Source organism: Euleptes europaea, chromosome 16 (assembly GCF_029931775.1).
Source record: "Euleptes europaea isolate rEulEur1 chromosome 16, rEulEur1.hap1, whole genome shotgun sequence".
NCBI classification, from domain to species: domain Eukaryota; kingdom Metazoa; phylum Chordata; class Lepidosauria; order Squamata; family Sphaerodactylidae; genus Euleptes; species Euleptes europaea.
In genome coordinates, this window is record NC_079327.1 from 42,098,274 (window position 1) to 42,123,066 (window position 24,793).

The window sequence follows — 24,793 nt, forward strand, 5'->3', positions numbered from 1 at the left end:
AAATCAGACACATTTGTTCTAAGCACTACAAAGATTGCCAACCAAGATGACAAAACAGCTCCAGAGTGAGTTCTGAATGCTCAAATTGGCAATCAGATTCTGGTTGCTGTTTTGTAAGGCATTCCTTAGAAAGAAGTTGTAAATTGAACACCTGTAGAGTAAAACCAATAAAGAAACTAAAAGGGAGCTAGCATAGTTCACACCAGAGGATGTAACAGGTGCTTCCATGATTAGTTTTCCTATTCAAGTAGTTAAAAGGATATGTGCCTGGGAGGATGCATTTCACAGACAGCCAAAAGCACTTGTTTAATGTGCAAATAACTTTAGACATATACTGAACAGAATAGTTTCAAGAAGTTTGATCAGACCCAGATCTCAGACTCCAATGCATTATTAGTAGCTTGCCAATGCCAACATATCCATTTGGCATTTTTGTTTTTTCCATGTGTGTTGTAAGTCTGTGGGGGTTTCCGCACTAATTATTTGTAACATTTAATTAAATGTCTTATCTTTTTGTTTCTGCACCATTTTCCCTCTGTTTGGTCCTGGAAACGTTTTCCACGCATTTAATGTCATTTCTTCGACCAATGCTTATACGACTGTGTATTTCTTTACTCTATTTTAAAGACGATCATCCTTGGGGTGCGGAGAACCTGAAGACGCTTCCTGTCTCTGTCCCTCTGTTGGAAACACACACTGTGTTGCCTTTCTCCTCTCTTTCTCCCATCCAGCCAACAATTTCCCTTCTTTTTGACTTTTTTTACTGCATTTGATCTAGCAAAGAAATGTAATGCTTCTGTGTTTGAGAGGGTATTTCTTTCCTTTTTAAAAAAGCACACACTCACTGCTCTTTTCTCTGGTGCTCCATTGTGAAATGTTCCTCCCCGCTTCAGCGGGGAGGGAGATGTTTGGGATAAGAAGCTTGGTGGAGTTTTATTTGCTGGAGTGGGTGAAGGGGGGCCTTTCCAGCTTGGTCAATAGAGGACTGTTGCTTGGAAACATGAGCTGGATTTGATCTTTAGGAAGACGAGGCAGAAGGGAAATGGACTTCGGATTACACAGGGCTCTGCTCAGCTGGCTTCGCTCACTGCATCTGTTGTGCTTCGGGGAGCTACGAGGTTAAAAAGGAGAAGCTTTGGAGTGTGCCTTATCTCACGCACAGCTGCAGAAAGCAGCCAGCAGCTCTGGAGCAGTAGGGAAGTGGGGACACGGTAAAACGTTCTCAGGTAGAAGCGAAGAGGAGACGTGGACAGAAATTTTTCACTGTGCAGCCAAACCTCGCAGATTGAACATGAGGATAATATGCTGTACGTTAATGGTGCGGAAACAGCCTATATGTCAAGACAGTAATCTTGCTAAGTGTCTGCAATTAGGCTTGGACAACTTGGTTGCAGTCCTTTGCTAATTTTGAGCTTATTCCAAACACTCATCTTCATATCCACATTTTAAAATCAGGAATACCACCCAATAAGCGTAATAAACTCATATCTTTGTGACATCCCGGTTGGACTATTGTAACATGTTGTTGCTAGGGCTGCCTTTGAGGATGAACTGGGAAAGTTCAAGTGATTATGAACACGGAAACTGTGGTACCTACAGGGACTGGCAACAGCAAGTACATTATATCTACCTTGTTCCAATATATTGGCTGCCAGGGTGCTTCTGGGCCCAGCACAAAGTACAGGTATTAAACTTTAAGGCAATAAATGGCCTGGATCCAAGGTCCCTAATGGATTTCTACCATGCATACATACCTGCTCTTTGGAACCTGCCCCATCCCTATTATGTGGATGGTTCCTTCTTTAGAGGTGTTGCCTGAAAACTTCCTTTAATTGCAGATTGCCTTTTTTTTAAGTTTAATCTCAAATGTTAATATTGTAAGCTACCTTGATATTTATTCTTAAATAGGAAAGCAAGGTATAAAGAAATAATAGCAGTGGAACTATAAATGATATAGAAGGTCCATGATTGGATCACTTTACATTTTTAATTTTGATGAGGCCTCCCCAAAATGGATTAGGACCATGACACATAAACAGCAGGCTAACCCCTTTCCCCTGTATGATTTACCTGATCTAAATCCATGCCTCAGGTGCTATTTGCCTACAACCATATGGTTTTCCTTAGCAGGTCAAACAGCATTTGTTTTGTGGGGGGATAATTTAGATAAAGAAAATGACATGGGGGAGTTTAAATTCCCACTTCCTGATGCCTTCATTCTGATTTCATTTGCGGACCCCGGTATCTGTTTTCAAAATAAAGTATAGATGTTGGCTCTCCCACATCTTGCCTTGGTGCTCCCTTGTAAATTTTCACTGAAAACTGGACAAGAGACATTCATATATCCCTGATGATAACTATCAGTGGCCTTTTACACAGTTGAGTACACTATTCTTATCAGTTGAGATATAGATTTGTTATTGGCATAGCTGCCCTTCGGTGGGTTTTTTTTGGTCAGATTGTACATGGAGAACTTCCACTTGAAAGGAACAGAGTCAGTAGGCAGGGACCTGTCATGGACTGCCCCAATTTTGTCTCATCTGCTCTTCAATAAGACACAATTGTCCTACTTTTGGGGCTGTATTCTATATGAAATCTGTATTTTGTTATCTGAGCCTTCCAGAAGCATCCAGAAGTCTTTTTTGAACAAACTGAGTCCAGACAAGACAGAGATGAGCCTGGTGGGGAAAACTGGTGCTTTGGAGGGATTTTGACTTTTAAAGCCCTTCATAGCCTAGAACTATATGAAATTCCTAGAACTATATGAAGGACTGTCCATCCCCATTCCCAGATTATGGTCCTCTCTGCCACATTCAGGTTGTCTTCCCACTTTAGTTAGCCACAGCATAGCCTGTTCCTTTTCAATAGTGGGTCTCACTCTGTGGAATGGGCTCCATGAGGAGATGAGAGAGTAAGTAAGGCTGTTTTATTTATGAAGGCTTTTTACTGTATTTACACTGCAAGTATGGGGAGTGTTAATGGGGTTCTAATTTATTATGGCTGGTTTTAATTTACAATTGTAAGCCACCTTGAGCTACAAGGGAAAGGTATAAACAAATATATAAATAAGACAAGCACCACACATTTAAAAGAGTTTCAGACACTAAAGCCAGCGTGGTGTAGTAAGGAGCAGCGGACTCTAATCTGGTGAACCGGGTTTGATTCCCCACTCCTACAAATGAAGCCTGCTGGGTGACCTTGGGCTAGTCACACTTCTCTCAGAACTCTCTCAGCCCCACCTACATCAAAAGGTGTCTGTTGTGGGGAGGGGAAGGGAAGGCAATTGTAAGCCGTTTTCAGACTCCTAAAGGAGGAGAAAAAGCAGGGTATAAAACCAACTCTTTTTCTTCTAAAGATCATGAATCAGAGAGCTTCTTTAGCTTTGATGATTCTCTCAGTAACATCTTCAAAAGTTCAATTGAGCCTAGACTCAAAGTGGGATTATAAATATAATAATTTAACTTGAGCATTCAACAGTTACTATGTTACTATTTAGTTTGGGAACAATGCATTCATTGCTAAGTATCATCCCCATATTACTGATGTAGGTTGATAAAGAAGAGGCTTTCCTAATACCACCTAGTGAATTTTAGAAAGGGTCTTCCCAGCACACTCAGCCAGCCAGTCAGCCACCCACAACCACACACACATGTAGTTCACACTGTAAAGAAACATTAGCTTAAAAGGTAGCTGGCCAGGTATTATAAAGCAGCCTAACAGTACATAGGGGAACCTCCTTCTAAGTCCACTGAGCTCTAACCTGGATAGCTCAGGCTAACCCAATCTCATCAGATCTTGGAAGCTAAGCAGGGTTGGCACTGGTTAGTATTTGGATGGGAGACTACCAAGGAAATCCAAGGTCACGACACAGAGGCAGGCAATGGCAAACCAGCTCTGAACATCTCCTGCCTTGAAAACCCTACGGTGTTGACATAAATCAGCTATGACTTCACAGCAACAAAAAAAAGTCCAATGAAGTTGAACAGACTTACATGGGTGTAACTCCGCTAAGGGTACCAATGTAAGCCATGCACACTGTTATATGGCTTCCGTTTTCTTCACTGCATTATTTTCCCATCTCCTAAGGCATCCTAAATTATTCATTCTCAATTGCTACTGTATGATTGAAATGTCCTCCTTTTGTACTAGATTCCTCTCCCTCTTTTCTCACTTTTAGACAGCAGCTGAATTACAGGCAGTGTTTGAAGGATCACTAGATACAATGCAGAAAGGTAAGCTAAAGTTCTAGGTCTATTAAAAATGAATTTTCATCTGAAAACACATTAAGAATAAATTCTGCAGATGTTGAACGATGCCACAAAAAGACATTGTGTATGACCTATTTTCATTCTTTAATATTATAGTCTCTTTAAATTTAACATCCATTCTTATGGTAGAATTAGACATTTCAAGAGACGTGGAACTTCTACCACTGTGGATCTCTCTGCACATTATTCATGCAAACATTATGTATAACACAACATACTATGTCACATCATTAAGCTCTGCATTTTTTTTACTCCCTGCTTCACATTACCAGCTGTTAGCAGCAGGGATAGACAAATACCCAGCTTGACAACACCAGACACATTACAAGGAAGATTGGTATGGAGCAACAGCAACATCTAGTCCAGCCTTTTTATTTGCGGATTCAGGCACTCTCATCTGGTTTTACAGGATAGGGAAACTTCAGGACAGAATCCCTTCTTCATGCACAGCCTGGGCATAGACAAAGCCTCTCCCACCTAATGAACGAAAGGCTGAATTTTACTAAGAAAAAAGGGGTCCCAGTTTTCTGACTTCTGTTTGCTAATTTGCCTCCCACTAATAGAAAGCTTGTCACTGTTGAAATGAGCATACCAGTAAGGGATGTGAAGAATGGTCCAGAGAACACTAACTGATTTACAAATAACTTACTGGGGAGGGGCTGTGGCTCAGTGGTAGAGCATCTGCTTGGCATGCAGAAGGACCCAGGTTCAATCCCTGGCATCTCCAGTTAAAGCAACTAGGCAGGTAGGTGATGTGAAAGACCTCTCCCTAAGACCCTGGAGAGCTGCTCCTGGTCTGAGTAGACAATGCTGACTTTGATGGACCAAGGGTCTGATTCAGTATAACACAGCTTCATGTGGGTTCATGTGTGTTACAACTTCCTCGTAGCATTTTTCACTTGTATCATTTTTTCACATTGAAATCACAAGTGGTATTGCAATTAAAAGCATGTAGTTCCGTCTGTTGCTCATTCTGAATCACTCCAAAACTCTAGAACATTCATTTGGTATTTTTTTGTACAACAATTTTGAATCAGTTGGATCTGTTACCAATTTGGCTGATAGTCAACCTCACAAGTCTGAAATGCATTTTTACAAATTTAAGCGGATCTTAAGTGACAAAGTGGAGCACTAATGAACATGAAACTTAAAATAAGAAAACTGTATCCCACAGATGCCTGCTACGCTATCTTCTTTTGGTTCTATAATGTCCATTGTAAATGTTAAAGTTCTTTGGTGCATAGACCTGTATTTCATACTTACAAACTCTACAAAGCACATGTACATTTATAATGCTGCATAAGCAAGAAATACCTAATGATACTTCCTACCCAAGGCACGTGAGAGATTAAATCACTGGTTCTCCTTAAGCAAACTGCCAATGTATTGCCACTTTCTGCCAGGAACAGAGTTCATTAACATTCTGAAAGAGGAAAAATACATATTTACACTATCACTAGGTCAGAATTCAGGTACTCAGGCCAATTCATTCAATCTTTTCAGTTTGTCAGTATGTTTGCTAGTCCAATACATGTTCTAATGAAGTTTTGCTTTTCCTAAAGCAGTATTTTATCAAAACATGGAACAAGTGTGAACCAACATGCTGACATGCTAAAAAGGTTGTGGGTAAAGAGTCCTTTGGGATTTATTAGATGGCAGCCTTAGCTTATGCAAGGATGAAGCCGAGGTCATAATTGTAAAATAATATAGGCTCATGTCATCAAGTCTTCAGATCCTCATGAAAACTTGCATTAGGAGGATATTTCCCATTAATGTAAACCCAGCTAAGATAATAACTAACAGCTGCAATCCCATCAATTGACTCAACGAACTTACATGCAACTGTTGGCTAGAACACACTGTCCTGTAAATACCACTGCAGTGCTACACATATAATATTTTGTTTTTCAGGTCCTATAAACTTGAATCATACTGCGGTGATTCCAGAGGTCTTTTAATAACATAGTTTTCAAAATTATAAGCCCAATAAACTAAACAACAGAGAAAAGTAACAGTCCTCTGTTTCAATATCACTTAAGAGTCATAGACTAATCCTTCCATTGCAACACATCCCAACTGAGCTCCCTCCCCTCCCCAAATCTCCAGGAATTTCCCAAGCCAAAATTGGCAGCTACATATATGCTATAAATAGGGTTGCCAGGTCCCTCTTTGCAACCGGCAGGAGGTTTTTGGGGTGGAGTCTGAGGAGGGCGGTGTTTGGGGAGGGGATGTCATAGTGTCCAATTGCCAAAGCAGCCGTCTTCTGCAGGTGAACTGATCTCTATCGGCTAGAGATCAGTTGTAATAGCAGGAGATCTCCTGCTACTACGTGGAAATTGACAACCCTAGCTATAAAAATCATTTTTTCCTATCTCCTTAAGCACCTCCCCACAGATTTTCTTGTATGTAAACTGGTACAGCCAATCATTACTGCCTGTATGAAACCACTATTCAATTATACGTCTTTTGGTATTTTATAATCCCATGAAGGGCCAAGGGTATATGTGGATATAAATATTTTAATAAATACAAATACATTTTAGATTGTTTCAAGAGAAGAGATTTTTTAAATATATCCAATACACATAATTTCACATCTATTGTGGAATATATTACAGATATCTGGCATAATTAGAAAATCATTTAAGAGATGCAAGCATATCTCAGAATAACTAACATATTAAAAACTAGGGTTGCTATTAACCATGTGGGGGAATCCCCTGGTCCCAGCTTTCCTTTCCTGCCACTGCTCTGAGCAGTGGCCAAAGAAAAATAAAATAAAAAATGGCCTTCAGACCTATGGCATGCTGTTGCTTCCAGGGGAAACCCAGAAATGAAGTCATGCCTCTCCAGGAATCACTGAAAACTATACAGTTTAACAAAGAGTTTCCAGTTTTCCCAGAAGTGATGTCACACCAGTGCTGATGGTTGCTGCCCGTGTCCTCTCTCCCCCCGCCACTAATCTCTCACTTCTTGCCAGGCCAGGCCACCCTATTAAAAATGCACAACATATGAAGATATTACTTATTGGTTAAACAAAAGCATTTGCCCTGGTTTTGTTTCAAGGCCATGCTCTTTAACTTGCAAGCCAGCTGTTAAGAACTGGATTGAGTCAGAACTTTCCAGGACTGGAGAGCTAACAGTTAGAGATTAAAATGTTTTATGCCTTTAGTATTCATTTCTCAGTCTTCACAATAACTAACTACTTGCTTAAACCCAGTGTAGCATGCACGTGTACCACAGCTTTTAATTAAACACGTTCATTTTGCCACGAAAGGAGTTAGATTGTAATGGCATCTTTTCTCCTCTGGTTAATGGTTCTGAAATATTGTTTAAATAATTAGTTACACTGCCAGGGCCAAATGTATGCAATTAGCATAGCTTGACACCCAGTGCTGCATATCGAGAACTAGCAGTTACTCAGCAGTTAAGATGTGGGAGATATAGATTTTTAATCATGTTAAGGACAATCATACTGTTTAATTTTGGGCATGTTTTAAAAGGATTTTCAGCAGCCTAATTAATAGGGGGGCTCTCTACACAATCATTCTTTAGTTTGTTCCTATACAGTTATCATTTTTCGTTTCTTAAACAATATAACATATTACATCCAAAATAAACAAACATTGGGTTGGATCTAGGGTTGAAGGACCCTCTTTGCCAGTGGCAGGAGGTTTTTGAGGCGGAGCCTGGGGAGGGTGGGGTTTAAGGGAGGGGAGAGACTTCAATGCCATAGAGTCCAATTACCAAAGCGGCTATTTTCACCAGGTGAACTGATCTCTATCAGCTGGAGATCTCCAGCTAGTACCTAGAGGTTGGCAACCCTTGTTGGATCCCACATATTCGTTACACGAGAAGAAGTGCTTTTGGAATTCCAGAGGAAGGAACCTTATCCTGATGCAGCACCCCCAGGAATGTCTTGCATCAGGCAAGACTCCTTCTGTCAGAGGAAAGTGACTCCACTAGTGGATCCAGAAGATCCAACCTATATTAAAGAAAGCAATGTATAAGAATTGTAGAATTCACTTTAATGTTACAATAATGGTAAAACAGAGGCAAAACTTGGTCTAATTTCTTTGGATCTAGTTAAACTTGTCTTTAATAACACTTGCAAGGAAATGTGTTTCACTGAGCCACAGTTCCAAAAGAGGATTTCCTTCCTGTAGCTCTTAATAATCCTGCTGTTTCTAATAAGTTTTTCACAAAGCACTGTCCTGGTTGAGCTATTCCTTCAAGACAGTTCAAAAAACATTTTTAATTTCAATGTTATTTTGCATATTTTAGACAACTAGTATTTTTCACAAGACCTCTTGAGTTACAATGATGTGCCAATGCGATAATTTCGCTGTAGGACTAAATGTGTAGACTATCATGTATGAATTGTAGTGCAGTAATGTGATTTCAAGTACAACAGTTGGGATGGCTTAAATTGTGCAATCTGGAAACCACAGCAATACCCTTAAATTGTGCAACCTGGAAACCACAGCAATATTCTCATATGATATATCATACACGGCAGAGTATGTGTGTCACATAAGAAGCAGCCCTGAAATTAAAACAGGTTGAGTATCCCTTATCTGGAAATCCGATATCTAAATACTCCAAAATCCAAAACTTTTTGAGCGCCCACAAAGGATAATAAAACATGTGTGCAGGCCGGTGACACCAATGGCAGGTTTCCCACAATGCCCCACATGCACAAAATTCTTAAAAATATTGTAATCTTCAGGCTATGTGTGTAAGATAAAACATAAAACATAAAAGAAATTCCCCTTTAGACTTGTGTCCCAGCTCCAAGATATCTCACTAGGTATATGCAAATATTCCAAAATTTGGAAAGATCCCAAATACGGAACACTTTTGGTCCCAAGCATTTCGGATATGAGATACTCAACCTGTAGTCCAATTTTCAAATAAGGCTTTTAGGATCAAAGTAAAGCTGCACTTTATTTGCCAGAGGTTCTCTCTATAATATAAACTACCTGTTAGGTTTCAGCATAAATGGTAATTGAAAAACAAAAACTAAAAGATGAAGTTAAAAACCCAGCTAACTTCTTTAGGTATGACCAAATAACCTTGGTATGTGATTGGTTGGAAGCCCTACTGAACATCACTGAAACTGATGCCTGGCACATTGATTTGATTCCAGAGGACAGCAGTGTTTATTGTAGGAAAAGAAGACAGAAATCCAGTGCTGACTTGAAGACTAATAACATTTATTCCAGCAGGAGCTGGACTCAGAATTCACTTCTTCAGGTGCTACAAGAGTAGAAAAGAAAAATCACAGAACAGGGAGAAAGAAAGAGGAGTAATTGGTAACTACTTGACTCTCAAAGTAACCTGCCATGCTATGCATGAGTGCAGCTATTTGAAGAGGAAAAATCACAAGGTCTACTTGGAACACGGAACAGGCCATACAGTTTGCGATTCAACATTTGTTATTATCAATTATTATCAGCATTATTCAGCATTTGAATCAATGCACTGAACACAGAACTTTCTAAAGCTTAGAAATGTCTAGTAGGACCATAATCTTGGTGCTTCACTAGTTATGATCTATTGTCATACCTTTGGCTTTTGAAACCTGGAAAGGTATAGAAGAAGACAAAGCTTCAAATGAATTAAGAAATACTCTGTGATACTCAAATTCCCAATCATTTCCACTTTCTTGAAGATTACCCCATCTTTGCTGGAGAAAAGAGATTGCAAAACAATTTATCTGTCACTATCTAAACATGAGTCTATTATGCACCTGCTTGTAAATGGCAAAGGAGAAGTGCAGTGGCATCAGTTGTGAACAGATTAAATGGCCTAACTTTTCTACAACAACACAGAAGTGCTAACTGTTAAAGGATTGAGTCTGCAGCTCCAAAATTAATTCAAGAAGTCTGGCCACATTAACTGTTCAGAATTGTCAGCATCCCACATATTTTGCCACTTGTTTGATTTTCGCGCCATGAACTTTAACGCTAAAGTTTGGGCTAACTCTAAGAGTTGCTCCATATTTATACCACTTACAATGAACTTCATAGAATTAGTTCCAAGTAAATGTGAGCCAGCATGGTTTAGTGGTTAGGAGCGGCGGACTCTACTCTGGTGAATCAGATTTGTTTCCCCACTCCGACACATGAAGCCTGCTAAGTGGCCTTAGGCTAGTCACAGTTCTCTCAGAACTCTCTCAGCCCCACCTCCCTCACAAGGTGTTGGTTGTGGGGAGGGGAAGGTGATTGTGAGAAAAAGCAGGATATAAAAACCAACTCTTCTTCTAAATACAGCTCAATCTGAGCCACAAATTCAAAGTCCATGAAACACTGGTTCACGGGTGTCATGTCCTGACCTCAAATAAAGGCCTCAAAGATAGCCACAAAAATAGTCAGGCATCCCATAAAGAAAAGAACTTACTTTATTGGCATCTCTGAAAGCCTCCACCCAGAAGGGGAGCAGGAGTATGAACCTGAGATAGTATGGCTGACATTATGGTAGTTAGAATGGATACTAGTCATGCTGCATACCTATTCTCTCTAGTATCAGAGGAGCATGCCTATTACATTGGGTGCGGTGGATGGTGCTGCTGCAGTCGTCTTGTTTGTGGCTTCCTAAATGCACCTGGTTGGCCACTGTGTGAACAGACTGCTGGACTTGATGAGCCTGGGTCTGATCTAGCAGGGCCTTTCTTATGTTCTTATGTTCTTAAGGCTACCAAACGGAATCAGCCAGCAAACGAAGACGACTGAGCTGAGTGATCATTAAGATAATAAATACAGTACAGGTGTGCTGAGAGACGGCCTCCACTTAAAGAGACATCACAACAGGCAAGTCATGAGATGAACAGCAGTTGCACCAACATGTTGTACGGATTCTGCCCAAAAATATTTAAGGTGCTGTTTAAGAAAATGGTTGGTCATACTAAAAAAACAAAGAGTTAAACTGTGTTAATTCCATGTAGAACTATCGTATCAAATTCACAAATATAATTTGATGGCTACACAAGCCACTACTAGTGAGTTCCAGAGTGCTTGTGGGGCTTCCTGAATACACTAAGAGCTCTGCAGGTACACACAAAAATTGAAGTACACAGGATTTGAGAGTTGTAATTGGGGAGCCTTCAATTGGTCACAAAGCTGAAATATGACCCCATTTTTACTCCCTTGAAGTCTTACAGATTTCAACATGAGTAAAACACGGATATGAATGGAACTAGTCATAGGTTTGCAACCTAAACTAAAGAAAAATATCATCACTATTCTCTAAAGGGCAAGTATGTAAAACTTCTAACACATGTATAAACAATTACTAAAGTTCAGAAAAGGCTAAGATGAAATACATGCAAGCATAAGTTTTGAGGGATACATATTGAGAACATTTTAATCCTTTTCAGATGTTACACTTGGGGATCTCCAACCACATGTACCAGAACCATGTGCTACCCATGATCCTCCTGGTAGCTGTAGCTGGTTATCCCCAAATGTAACATCTGAGGACGGTTCTTAAAGAAACATTATGTGGCATGGCAAGTATGTAAAATATATGTAAAATAAGTACACTGACTTGACCATTATGTCTTCAATACAGCTTCATTTACCTTTCCTTCCCCATCCCCAAGGCAAGCAAGAGGGAAAATGTATTTTCTAAAGTAGTATATTCAAATAAACAAAATTGTTCTCCACCAAAACCCCTGTAACACGTAAGTACATTGGCCAAAGATACAGGTTTATGCCTTCAACACTTGGTCTGTCTGTTGTAATTTTCTAACAATTACTGCAGCATTTCCCTTAAGGAACAGGGGAGGGGGCTTCTGAAGGAGTTCTCCATTCTCTAGTGTGCTGTTCTGTATCCAGTCTGGCAGCTAAAAGAACATTGGCTCACATAAATGTGACACTGCTCTCCATAGCTGCTATTTGAGCTGGAGATTGCTTAAAACAAACCTCTAATATAACTGAACATATAGATGCTTAGGACATTTTGCAGTGATACTGGAAGACTGCACAGCAGCCTTGGTTCTGATATACAATGGCGTTTCGGTATGGATGCGGAATCTGCATAACGATAGCAATGTTATTCGATTTTTTGAAATTTTGCTTTCCATGTGCTACAACTTTGAAACAGCTGTACTTGGTATGCTGATTGTACAAACAATTGTATATTCTGGAGAAAACTGGTATTGAAATGCTTTCCTCATGTAACAGTGATGTAAAAGATGTGTAGAGGAAAAGCAATAGGATTAAACAGAATTATCATTATCCTCAGTTTAAAAGAATAACACATATCGTAAGAAACTAGTGCCCACAGAGGTATTATCACAGAAGCTTTGAAATACAAATGAAGTTTTTCAAAACATACTCTTATGAACAGGGAAAGGCTCTGTACCTTTGGGAACCCCTACATATGTGGGTCTTCAAATTGTGGCTAATATGCACAATCATACCCCTCTACAACTGCTTACACTGTTATGGACAGCACACACCCATTATTGTTGAAAAATTGTCACTAGCAGCTGAGATAGATACATAAATGTATTACTTCTGCATAAGCGTAACCATTTCATACCAAACATAGATTTCTTATTATTTCTAACGCAAGCTGATAATTGGTATCTGGAAGTATGTGTGAGAAAGTTTAATGCAAAATTACAGTTAATATATTTGTATAACAACCACACAGAAAACACAGTGTACACATATGATTTCATACGGTACCACTCTTGCTAGTAGAAAAAGAACAAAGCATGAAGATGAAACTAACCTTTAGTTTGTCATAGCGTTCGCTTAAAGCGGCCACCTGGTGATCCCGATGCCTCCCGACCAGTTTACACAAGGCACAGATTAACTGGTCATCAGTCACACAATACATGTTAACTTTCTCATCTTCATGCTCCAGACACATTAATCCTCTAATATGCGAGTCCGGAATAGGCTCGATTAAACGATGTCCAGTAAATGGCTTCTTGTTTGGATGAGTTGCTTTTAAGCATTCCTCACAGTAGGACACCTCACAAGTTACACAGGTCTTGACGGCTTCCTGAGCAGGATCCTGGTCACAGAACTGGCAGAGAACTTTCTCACTGGAGGACATGCTGTTGCTATCAAAGGCCCGCTCACGGCGAGTCTCACTGGGAGAATTGGGCCCGCTCACAGATGCTTTCTGAAACCTATCGATAATATTCTGCAGCGTGACGTTGCGCTTGAGTCCGTCTAGACCACGTTGGTTGAGGGTGATGACATAACGACAAGTAGGGCACTGGAAGGCGGTGATCGACTCCACTGATTCGTTGGTGGCACAGTGGGAGACCAAGATGCGATGCGCGCAGTTGAAACACAGGCTGTGAGCACAAGGCAGCAGCAGTGGATCCTCAAACAGCTCCAGACAGATAGGGCAGGTCAGTTCTGACTCCAGTGTTTCCATCTTCAGGCAAAGCTTTCCTGTGTTGTCAGCGAAATCCAGGGAAGCTGATCAGCTATCTGGAAGTAGGACATAAAATTTGATTAGAGGGAGAGAGAGAAAAAGAGCAGAGGGGTCAGCCATGGGGGGTTGTCAACTTTCACCACTTCCCTTGGCATTATGCATCCATCCCTCCAGACTGGAAGGCTACATAAAATTTGGACTCGGCCTATGCATCAGTAATCAAGGTATTTACAACTTCATTTTTCTTTTATGCTTCCCTAAACTTCATTTTAAAAAAATAAAAATGGCTGCTTTTTAATATTTGTTGTAACGCAAGATACAGTATAAAATGATATGTATAGAGGTCAGTTTTCACATAATATAGAACCCATACAGAAAAATCACTGTACAGGTACATCAAAAAGCAGTATGTTTCGCCGCAAAAACTTCCTTTAGATAAGCTATGGAGTCAGCTAACATTTGTTTTAGAAAAGTCTGAATGCATTTTAACTCCTAAGAGCAGCCATGGAAAGACAAAGTATCAGATTTATCAAACAAAACCTCAGACTTCCTCATTATTTCTCAGCATTAATGCCCTGGCACTTTTCTGAGTTCCTTGTTTTAGTTACACTTTCAGGAGATTATTGCAACACAATATGCCTGTCTGCATTCCTATTTATCCATGACTCGATTAATAGTAAACAGAAAAATATAAAAGAGCTAACACATACTATGAATCCACTGAGAATGAGCTGTAGGTAGACAGACTGCTTGTACAGCATGATAGTCAAAATGCTCACAAGGACAGATTAGAAAGAAAAATATTTAGAACGGGAAATGGCACTTCAGTGCTGCTTGGTCAAACGTTTTGATGGGGAAGATGTGGCATTTGCTGAACTGACTGGATATGCATAAAAATACATTTCCTTCCGACATATCAAATCTTAGTGGTATTGTGAAAGTGCCGGAACAGAAAGCAGAAAGATCACAGGGTTGTTTACTGCGCAAATATTCATTTTAGGGGCTTTGATAAAATACAGCAAGGTCCAACGGTGACTTTTCTCAGCATGGGATGCAGCAGTGCAACCCCCCTGGAAGAGATCATCCCTTAAAACGACCAAACCCCTTCGTTTTGTTTCTTCTTTCCCTAACCACGTCGCGGGGAATGGTTTTGAAAAGCGTCGCCCTCCGTGGCTCTCCTGGCCCGAGCTCTCGTCAAGGGCCGATCACTGTTGCAAACGGACAGGTCGGTGAAGCAGAAGCACAAGCTACGCTTCACACTCACGGTGCTCTACCTCTTCACAGTACAATCCATTTAAGCTTTGTTGCTCATAACGAAGGACAGCTTCAGATGGCCCAGCTGCATTCGCTTTACACTGTAAAGCCGTTGTTCCCGTATGTGAACTCTTTCCCCTCTCCTGCCCTCCCATCCACCCTCCCAAAATCACATAGAAATTTTGGTTCATTAAGGGTGAAAGAAGCCTTATGCTCATTAGCAAGCTTGGGGACGAAATCTCTTTGAACCGTCGACATTTCCCCACAATTAAAGCTGGGGCTGCCGTTACAGTGACAGGAACGTTATGCATAACCTCAGTCCAGACCATAATAGTGTAAAGAAGTTCAAAACTGGAGGCAAAGTTCAAGTCAACATCTAATGCTTATTCATAGTTGCTTTGTGAGGAGGCCAGAAGAGGTTTTGTTCCTAAAGGAGAACAATATGCCATTTAGTTTCACACTTACTGGCCAAAAATCTGGGGCAAATTTAAACGCAACAACAAATCTGTTGTGCTCCTAAGGGTTTTTTTTGGGGGGGGGGGTACAGCAACTATGAAGTGACTGATTCAATCAAACTTTACTTTCGCATTGCTATCCAGGGAGAGCAAACTTGTTGCTTTCATGTGAACGCTGCAAAATCACTTTGCTTTCACATCAATTACTGGGCATGGAGTACGCAATTTTACATATCCTGCAGATGAATATGGATTACCTAGGGGTTTTGATGTTTATACGTTGTGCTACATTGCTGATATATGTATATGCACATGACAGCCCAGCTCTTCCACACCCTTGGGTTGCAGCCCCTGATATATGGGACCTCATGAACTGACAGGATGTTTAAAATGTTGAAAAGGCACAAGATACCTGAAATCAGCAAATACCCCAATAAAATGAAGGAGATTTTTCTTATGGTAAAACTTACATCTCTCCAAAGGAACAAGGAACTTTGATTTACTAAGGTCTAAGTGGTTTAAACTTATGAAACATATTCAGTTAAGGGTTGAAAAACTAAGAATGTAAGATATTTTTATTTGTTTTGAAATGTGTAGAAATATGTATGAATAAAATTTATATGAAAAAGGTAAAAAGTAAAAAACAAAACAAAAATATATTTAAAAAAGAGAAAAGGCACTTGTACAATACAGGATGTAATAATAATGCGAAATACAGTAACTGACAGTTCCCAGTTGCAGGAACTTTCTTGATCACATATCAGCTGTCATGAAAAAGAATTGAAAGCTGTGTGTTCAAATATTGTATGGTTTATGCAAGCACATGATTCCAATGAGTCAAAAAAGTGGCCCAAATGCTTCCAACATCATCAACAATATATTTCATTCTCAACGGAGCCCCATCTGTAGATACTTGGGGCCATGGACAGAGAAGGCAGGTCTTTTGACAAGCCTGAGAAATGGCCCCGGTTTGCAGGAAAATGTGGGGAAAATACACTGGGGGTTAAAATCCCCCAAAGTAATAGAAACAGTGCCTATAGCTTTAAGAAACAAATGCCCCCAGTGGCCCATGCTAGGCAACCACAACAGTTATGACTACCTTCAAGCCTCAGTTTCTGTCAGTAAAAGGCTGAGGGAGGGACAAGGGAGAACATATCGGTGTCAGGCCCACCGTCAACCACTGGGCAATATGCTACCAAGTGACTTGCATGACTCACCTGAGTCCAGCTGCTTGCTACTATTCAACAGCAATCACTCCTCAGAAGCCAGTGTGGTGTAGTGGTTAGAGTTTTGGACTAGAATCTGGGAGACCCAGGTTCAAATCAGCACTCTGCCATGGAAGCTCACTAGCTGACCATAGGCCATTTACATATGCTGGCCCTGACCTGGATGGCCCAGGCTAGTCTGATCTCATCAGATCTCTGAAGCTAAGCAGGATCAGCCCTGGTTAGTATTTGGATGGGAGACCACCAAGGAATACCAAGGTTGCTGTGCAGAGGAAGGCACTGGCAAACCACCTCTGCTAGTCTCTTGCCATGAAAATCCCAAAAGGGGTCGCCATAAGTAGGCTGTGACTTGACGGCACTTTACACACACACATCCTAAATTAAGTAAAAGGTAAAGGTCCCCTGTGCAAGCACCGGGTCATTCTTGACCCATGGGATTACGTCACATCATGACATTTTCTAGGCAGACTTTGTTTACGGGGTGGTTTGCTGGTGCCTTCCCCAGTCATCTTCCCTTTATCCCCAGCAAGCTGGGTACTAATTTGACCGACCTCAGAAGGATGGAAGGCTGAGTCAACCTTGAGCCAACTACCTGAAACCAACTTCCGTTGGGATCAAACTCAAGTCGTGAGCAAAGCTTTGGACTGCATTACTGCAGCTTACCACTCTGCACCACGGGGCTCCTCATCCTAAATTACCTCGATGGATTTTTGTGAAGATAAAATGGAGGAGAGGAGAATTATTTAAGCTTCTCTGGCTCCCCATTGTGGAGAATGGTTGGGGTATAAATGAAACAAATTATGAATACTGCTAAAGATGGGTAGCAGATAAAAGATGGATTGGTTGGTAGGTGGGAAGAAGAGAAAGAAGAAGGAAAAGGTGAGGATATTGGGGTTGCCGGAAGGAAGCAAAGAGGAAATAGTGTGTGGAAAGAGATGCAAGTCCTTGGGGGTTCCTTGGCATACAACTGGGCCCAGAGAGGAAGGTTAGGCTGAGAATGGGTGACTGGCCCAAGGTCGCCCAGCAAGCTTCCATGGCAGAGCAGCGATCAAAAGTGTAGGTAATCCAGGCTCTCTGATCAGTGTACTCATATAAAACACATTTCCAACAGGTATTTGCCACATACATCTACAAATTTATATTTTTTCATGTACATGTTAAAAAGACTGGGTGTATAACTTTTAAAACATGTGCTTGTCACAACCAGCCAAGACATTGGCAAGATGGAATGCTGGCATGATCTGTCACAAATTGGGAGCAGAGATATTTTCACAGGTCATGCACTGATATTTCCAGCGCTTTATGTTCTTTAATGACTGCAGAGAAGATTGCAGTTGCTCATCATACGTTTCACATAGTGTATCACATCTGTATCATGCCCCTTCCAGAAGTTCTTAGTGATCTGCATTACTTATATTTTGCCACAATAACCCAGTAGGATAGGCTAGGTAAAGAATAAGTGACTTACAAATTTCTATGAATAACTTTCTCTCAGCTATGGTATATACAATGGAATAATTTGAGAAAGGTGGAACTCCAATTGATTTCTAATCATACATATTGCAAAGGAGCTAGAAAAATTTATATGTGTAATTAACAATCCCTGTCGACTTGCCATTATATATACCAGTATTTTTTTTTTGGCCAGGCATACTTGCCATTCCACTACAGCAATGGTTGCAGCTACCTACGGACACTTATCTCACACAACCTATGTTCTAAGTCCAACAAAGGTCCATCATAAAAAGTCACTTAGTGTGGAAGCACAGTATGAGGCCAGTATTTTAAGTCAAATTAATTCCATAGACATGGATCTAATAATGTTGTTATTTATAATTTCATTTATAGCTTGCTTTTCAGCTCATTAAGAAATTTAAGGTGATAATGGGGGCTTATAGCTAAAAGACCATAAGTTGATTACTCCTCAACACTCTGTGTCCCCCCATTCCTCTACAATGCTCCATGCCCCCACGCTGTGTACCTGGGAGGGCTTAGCACCTATGGAAACACCATCGAGTATGAATTGTCAATCTTCACTGAGGAAAGGGAATCAGTAAAAAATAAAAATAAAAATAAAACCGGCACCTTGTTTAATCAAAACTACATTTCTGCTTCTGGAAGAGAGCATTCGGATCTAAACTAGCCTTACCATTTGCCCAATGGTAGTGGGCAGTCTTTACTGCAGTTCTCAGTCCACCCTTAACAGTTTGAGGAGCAGGAGATAAAAAGGGAAGAAATCGTGTTGATTATGATGCAGCAGGAATTTCCCCAACATCTGTGGAAAGACCATACAGACTGGGGGGTTTCATAGAGTATCACCCAGAAGTGATGTCACATCCGTTGACTCTTCACCCAGAAGTGACATCATATTCTCTATGCTGCTCTATAAATTTCTCCTGTCTCTATGGTAAAGACTATAGAAATCAGGGAAATTCCTAGCACATCACCTAGAAGCAGTCACATTCCCCTAAAATTTACCAGGAACAGATCCCCAAATCTCCTAGCATTTGCACAAGGCTGGTAACCCTAATGAATCTTAATAAAGACATGTAGAGTCTTTTTGACCCCTGAGCATCAGTTTGAGGCCTGATATTACAGCAAAGAGTAAGATGGAATTAGAGCATTTTGAAGTCTTATGGGGACATTTTTTTTTCATTTCATTTCATTAACCTTTATTGGCATACCAAAAGACAGAGATAGAAAAAACAATATACCTCCAAAGGGCAATACATATAAGTTACAGTCGGGTTAATAAAACTTTTCTTGTTCTTTAAGAACTCCTGTAAGAAATTCAGCCACTGTAGCCATAATTTTAGGATCATGGTCACTCAAAAGAAATTTGCATTTCACTTCATTACTCCTGTATGTCTTGTACTGAAGCAAAGTAGATAGCAGTTTATCCCGCAGAGTCACATAGAAGGGGCAATCTAAAAGGATGTGGTCAATTGTATCTAACAAGTTTAAACCGCATGTGCATAGGCGTTCATGTCTAGGGATCTGGAGGTATCGGCCTAAGAGCATCCTAGATGGGAATGCATTAACCCTAGCTAATAGAAAAGCGCGGCGTTGAGAAGGTATCTCTAGGTTATCTAGATACCTAGCCATTTTACCCGATCCATTATTAAGGCCTAGGGCTGCCGGAGAGCAGATGGGGGGAAGAGCTGGGTTAAAATTCTGCAATTCTACATCAAGGAGACGTTGCTTGATTCTTTTAAAGATGTAAGATTCATTGGCCAGAGCAAGATTATCTAAATCAATTCCAATTTGACAGAGTCTAGATCTAATCAATATGTCCCATGAGAAATAATGAAGTTCACTTTTCAAGAAATATAAAAGGGAACCTGGCTCAGTTTGAAAATATAATTTGAGCCAATATCTTATTGTTTGAATCCAGGCTTTGGTGGCAATCAAGTTTTGCCCAGTTTCATGACAAATTGTGAAATATGAGACACATTTAGGTATCCCCAATATTTGTCTAAGAAATACGGCTTGGATGTTCTCCACTTCTTGATTAAGAGTTCCAAGCAATAAGGGAACTCCAAACAGAAGTTGGGGGAATATTTTCAAATTCAGGATTTTGATCACTGCAGGAACACACTGATTCCCCTTCGCGTAGAAAAACTGCTTGAGTTGATTTAAGGAAATCCTGGTGGCTTTAATAGTATTTTGTCGATGTATAGACCAATTGAGATTATAGTTATAAGTAATTCCCAAATACTTATAGCTTTTAACTTGTTCAATTGAATCCTTCCCAATGTGCCATTTGTATGAGGACCATTTTTTGGAAAATACCACTATTTTTGATTTGGAGGAGTTAATAGAAAGTAAATTAAAATGGCAATAATTATTAAAAGCATCTAGATATCGTTGGAGGCCTACTTTAGTGAAAGAAAGAATGACGGTGTCGTCCGCATAAAGAAGTAGAGGTAAAGACTGGGACCCTAATTTAGGTGGATGACCATTAACTGAACCCAATGACTGCACTAGATCAGAAAGAAAAATATTAAAAAGTAGGGGAGCTAAAACACACCCTTGTTTAACGCCTCTTTGAATTAAGATTTTCTTAGTCAGTCCACCATTAGGTGAGTATTTAACTTGGCAGGTGGTATTTAAGTGTAATGATACAAATGGGGACATTTGTATCATTACAGCACCAAAGTTAAACATCAGTATTTAAGTTCTTAAGCTAAACTACACATGCAAACTCACGTAATAGTAACTAGTTGTTTTTAACCTTAAAAGTTGCTTTGGAAAGGGGCAATTGGGAACAGAGAAGCAGCAGGGTTAAATCCTTTCCCACCCGCTGTTCCTCTGCTACAATTACCTCCTAATGGACCTATAAGGGGAACCTGGTTTGGGGCTAACAGCCTTTCCAGATCTCCTGCTATAGTGGTCCCAGGCTCAGTTGCTCCAGCTTCTGATTGGTAGAGCAGAGGGAGCAAATTTGCAGGGGGTGGGGAATTAGCAAAATGTTTAAAAGTCAGCATTGCATTGATGCCACAATATCACCTCTGATGCAGACCTGGAAGTGGTGTCAATATGTCAGGGAGACACTCTAGGATTAACCCCAAATGATAAGACTCCATACCCCACCACGTCTCTAGAGGGTTTCCAGCTCTGGGCTGGCAACACGAGCTGAGAAACAAAGGGTACAGAAAGGGTTAACTAAGCATTTTCCCCATACAGTAGTAATATTCTTAAATCATGGATATTTCCAGTTTAAAGTACTTGGCCCCAAGCTAAATTTACACATTTTCCTAACTATATACATAGAGGCAATAATAAGAAAGCCTATTTTAAAATGTCATAAGTTGGTCTGTATTATGGTAGCAAGTTTGCAGCTTATCCTCTCCTGAATGTCATAGGGTAGGATCCAGCCAGCTTTTATGTACCATCTTATCCAAGTCTCTCCATAACTTACAATGGCTTTTGTCCTTCCATGTCCCATAATCTCCAGCATAGACTTTTGGTGGTCAAAAGTGGGCCCATCTCCCTTTTTACAAGTGGAAAAGCTGTCTAGATCCAGCTCACAGTCCCAATAAAGCATCCCCATTTCAATCCCTCTCCTACAAGCCTGGGCCTTGTAAAGCACTGGTTTTTTTTTTTTTTTTTAGTTTTTATTTAGTGTTTCAAACCTAGTATAACATGCATATTTTAAAAAACTTAAAGAACACAAGGCAGGACAAAAGGTAACACTGGGCTGGCCTTTTATCCACAATCTGTTCCTGCTGGATCTGCTGTTCTCTAACTGCACAGTATTTGCAGTCAAATTCCAGGAGTACCTTGTGATCAATTATGCATCCCCAGCGAAAATATGGAGCTTCTGAAACACATGAGTTCCTTCCCCCCCAGAAAACACTGCTTTGTAATTGGCTGTGGTATATTTTTTTGAAATACATCACCAGTTCCACAGTGGGATTCTTTCATTTGATCTGAAAAGAGTGACCATTTTACAGCCAAAGCAGAGAAGGGTCCAGACACCCCCCCCCCAACCAATGTGTTTCTTGCTTTCTCAATGCACGGGTCATAATAACATAAAAACACTCACACGGACATTTGTGACCATTTCATCTTTCCATTGGTAGTAAAAAAAGAAAAGGTTTTCATGCCTATTAAGATGACACGTATAAGAGGAGGGCGGCAAATCAGCCCCGCACCGTTCCATCCTGCTGAGAACTGAAACTGACCCACACTCACTGTGAAACTGACCAAATATTCCAGCATTATCCTTTCTTTAGTATACTTGAAAATGGCTTTAAGGGGAGGGGTTGGATGAGGGGGACAGACCCGTGGGAGGGAGAAGCAAGAATAGGTGTAGGAAGAAAAACACAGGGCAGGCTTTTGATTTGGAATCGAGGCAGACATTAAGCTCAGGGTTAAACAGCATCCTGAAAATGCAGGGGAAACGCGAGGGGAAAGCAAGGCAACTTCTGAAGGTTGGAAAATACATGAAGGGGGGTGACCACAATGGTAACAACCTGTGCATAAAAGGCCACTAACATCACAATTGCCTTGTTAAGGGTTTGTGCACAATCTGCTGCTTTTGATACTTAGTTACAGAAATAACGTGGGAATCCTGGTGGGAATGTGGTGCCTCATACAGGAAAAGCCAACAAGACAGGTAGCCCATAAATGTGTGTGTGTGTAAAGTGCCTTCAAGTCGCAGCCGACTTATGGCGACCCCTTTTTTGGGGTTTTCATGCCAAGAGACTAACAGAGGTGGTTTGCCAGTGCCTTCCTCTGCACAGCAACCCTGGTATTCCTTGGTGGTCTCCCATCCAAATACTAACCAGGGCTGACCCTGCTTAGCTTCTGAGATCTGACCAGATCAGGCTAGCCTGGGCCATCCAGGTCAGGGCAGCCCATAAATACAGCAACATTTAAAGATTTATGTTCAAGAAATACACATTATATGGAGTTTTATGCAAGACTTCTAGTAATCATGGCTGAGATTAGTGAACGAGGAGCAACTGAAAAGTCTTGACATAAAGATGGAGTGCAGAGGATTACTCCCCTTGAAGGTTTCATAATTCACATTCTACCATGCAGTACTTACTCTTCACACCTCAGTGCCAAATGATGGTGCTAAGTCTGGACCTTTCCATCACCTCATTTTAAAAAGAGGAAAGAAAAACCCTTTCCTCTACAAAATTCTGGAGACAGAGGCTGGAGACTCAAAATTCTGGAGACTCAGTTTTGCAAGCATTAAAATTAAGATGATGTGTCTGGAGAATGCAAAAAATTGACTCAAGTTTTAAAAAGAACACACCATACCAACCAACCCCCTCCCCCATCTTTTAGAAAAATAACTGTTGATAAATTCATTAGAAAGAGAATTATAATCACCAAAGTAAAATGATACTGTAAATAATTAATCACCAAAAATATTGACTGAGTGAAAGTTCCTAGTCAAATGAATTAACTTTCCAGACATTCTATTAACCATAATTTTTCCACCAGAGCAGTGACCTTTAGATGATTATTGTTGGCAGACCACAAACCTACAGAATAATCCCTAGATGGCTGGGTGTGTTCCACATTAATTTTTCTGACACCAGCTACATTGCCTGTAACTCCCACTCACTTTATGTGTGGGAGATATTCACAGTAGCTTCTGCCTTATATATTTTCAATTCGAACTTCAAACTTCAGGAATTTTAAGCAAGTAGGACCATGTAAGAGTAAATACTTTGAGAACTACCACTCTTGATGTTGAGACATTCGTGGTAGGAAAAAGAGAGATTAAAAACCAAACCATTCCTAACTATACATCACTGGTTACACAAAATAGTCTTTATATAAATGGAAATGCAACTAAAATACCACTTCACATGATCAAGTGTCTGCATATGCTTTTGAATATATACTGTATGTTCAAGCATTCACATGCAAACACAACATTAAAACAGTGCTGCTAAGAGTGCCAGCTCGCCAGGACTACATATTCCACCCACGTAGTAATAAATAAACTTCATTTCAGATCCTTTATTCTAAGACACACAATGTTTATAAGGAGCCATATTTCTGAAATGACAGGCAATGTGATCCGATTCGTCACTGGATAGTTTAAAAACAGAATGATAACATCAGAGCTGTGCTTAACAAAATAAAGATGCCAGATAAAGTTTTATAGGAGTACGAAAACAAAGGACAGCTCTCACAATCTAACAGAAATTACCTGACCGTACTGAAGCACAATTACAAACTAACTGAACTTTCTAGAAAGAAAACCAAATAGTCTCCTATTACAGCTGGCAAAATCAAATTTTCTAATCACCATATTGTTAGAAACTTGCTTTTTAAGAGACGAGAAAAGTGCTCCTATATTTAGTATCACTTCAGAGTCTTCCTATAGTTCATCTCGCTTCTGAGCTTCAAGAACGTACCAAATGCGATATACTCACCAGTGGATTTCGGCCTAAACATTTTTGCCGAAACATTGCTGTTAAATGATCACGCCAATCCCTTTAAGAAGATAGAGATAAGTGACAAGCCTAAGAAGCCCCGTGGTAGGCCCTACCAGCAGCGGCAATCCTGAATCTTTAGGGCTACGACTGTGCTTGTCACTGTGAGTCAGTTGATGCGGAGAGCACAACAGGAAAATCTACCCTACAATTCCAGGAAAGCCAACTCCACCTAATCACCTCCGCCAGAGTTTAAGGACTAAAAATTGCCTTTTGTAATCCAG

At 40.4% G+C, this 24,793-nt stretch overlaps 1 protein-coding gene across 3 annotated transcripts in view; it reads right to left on the reverse strand.

Annotated features, from left to right (window-relative positions):
• The window catches only part of MID1 (midline 1), a 274,648-nt gene that overhangs the window by 104,091 nt on the left and 145,764 nt on the right, over positions 1 to 24,793 (reverse strand). Inside the window, exons 1-2 of one of the 3 annotated variants that reach the window (XM_056861929.1) lie at positions 24,510 to 24,583; positions 13,011 to 13,726 (exon numbers count right to left, since the gene is read on the reverse strand). In XM_056861929.1, the coding sequence (XP_056717907.1) occupies positions 13,011 to 13,670 (660 nt within the window). In that variant the 5' untranslated portion in view covers positions 13,671 to 13,726; positions 24,510 to 24,583. Of the gene's footprint in view, positions 1 to 13,010; positions 13,745 to 24,509; positions 24,584 to 24,793 lie in introns of those variants that run through there. The other 2 variants (XM_056861928.1, XM_056861930.1) reach the window with 2 other exon arrangements.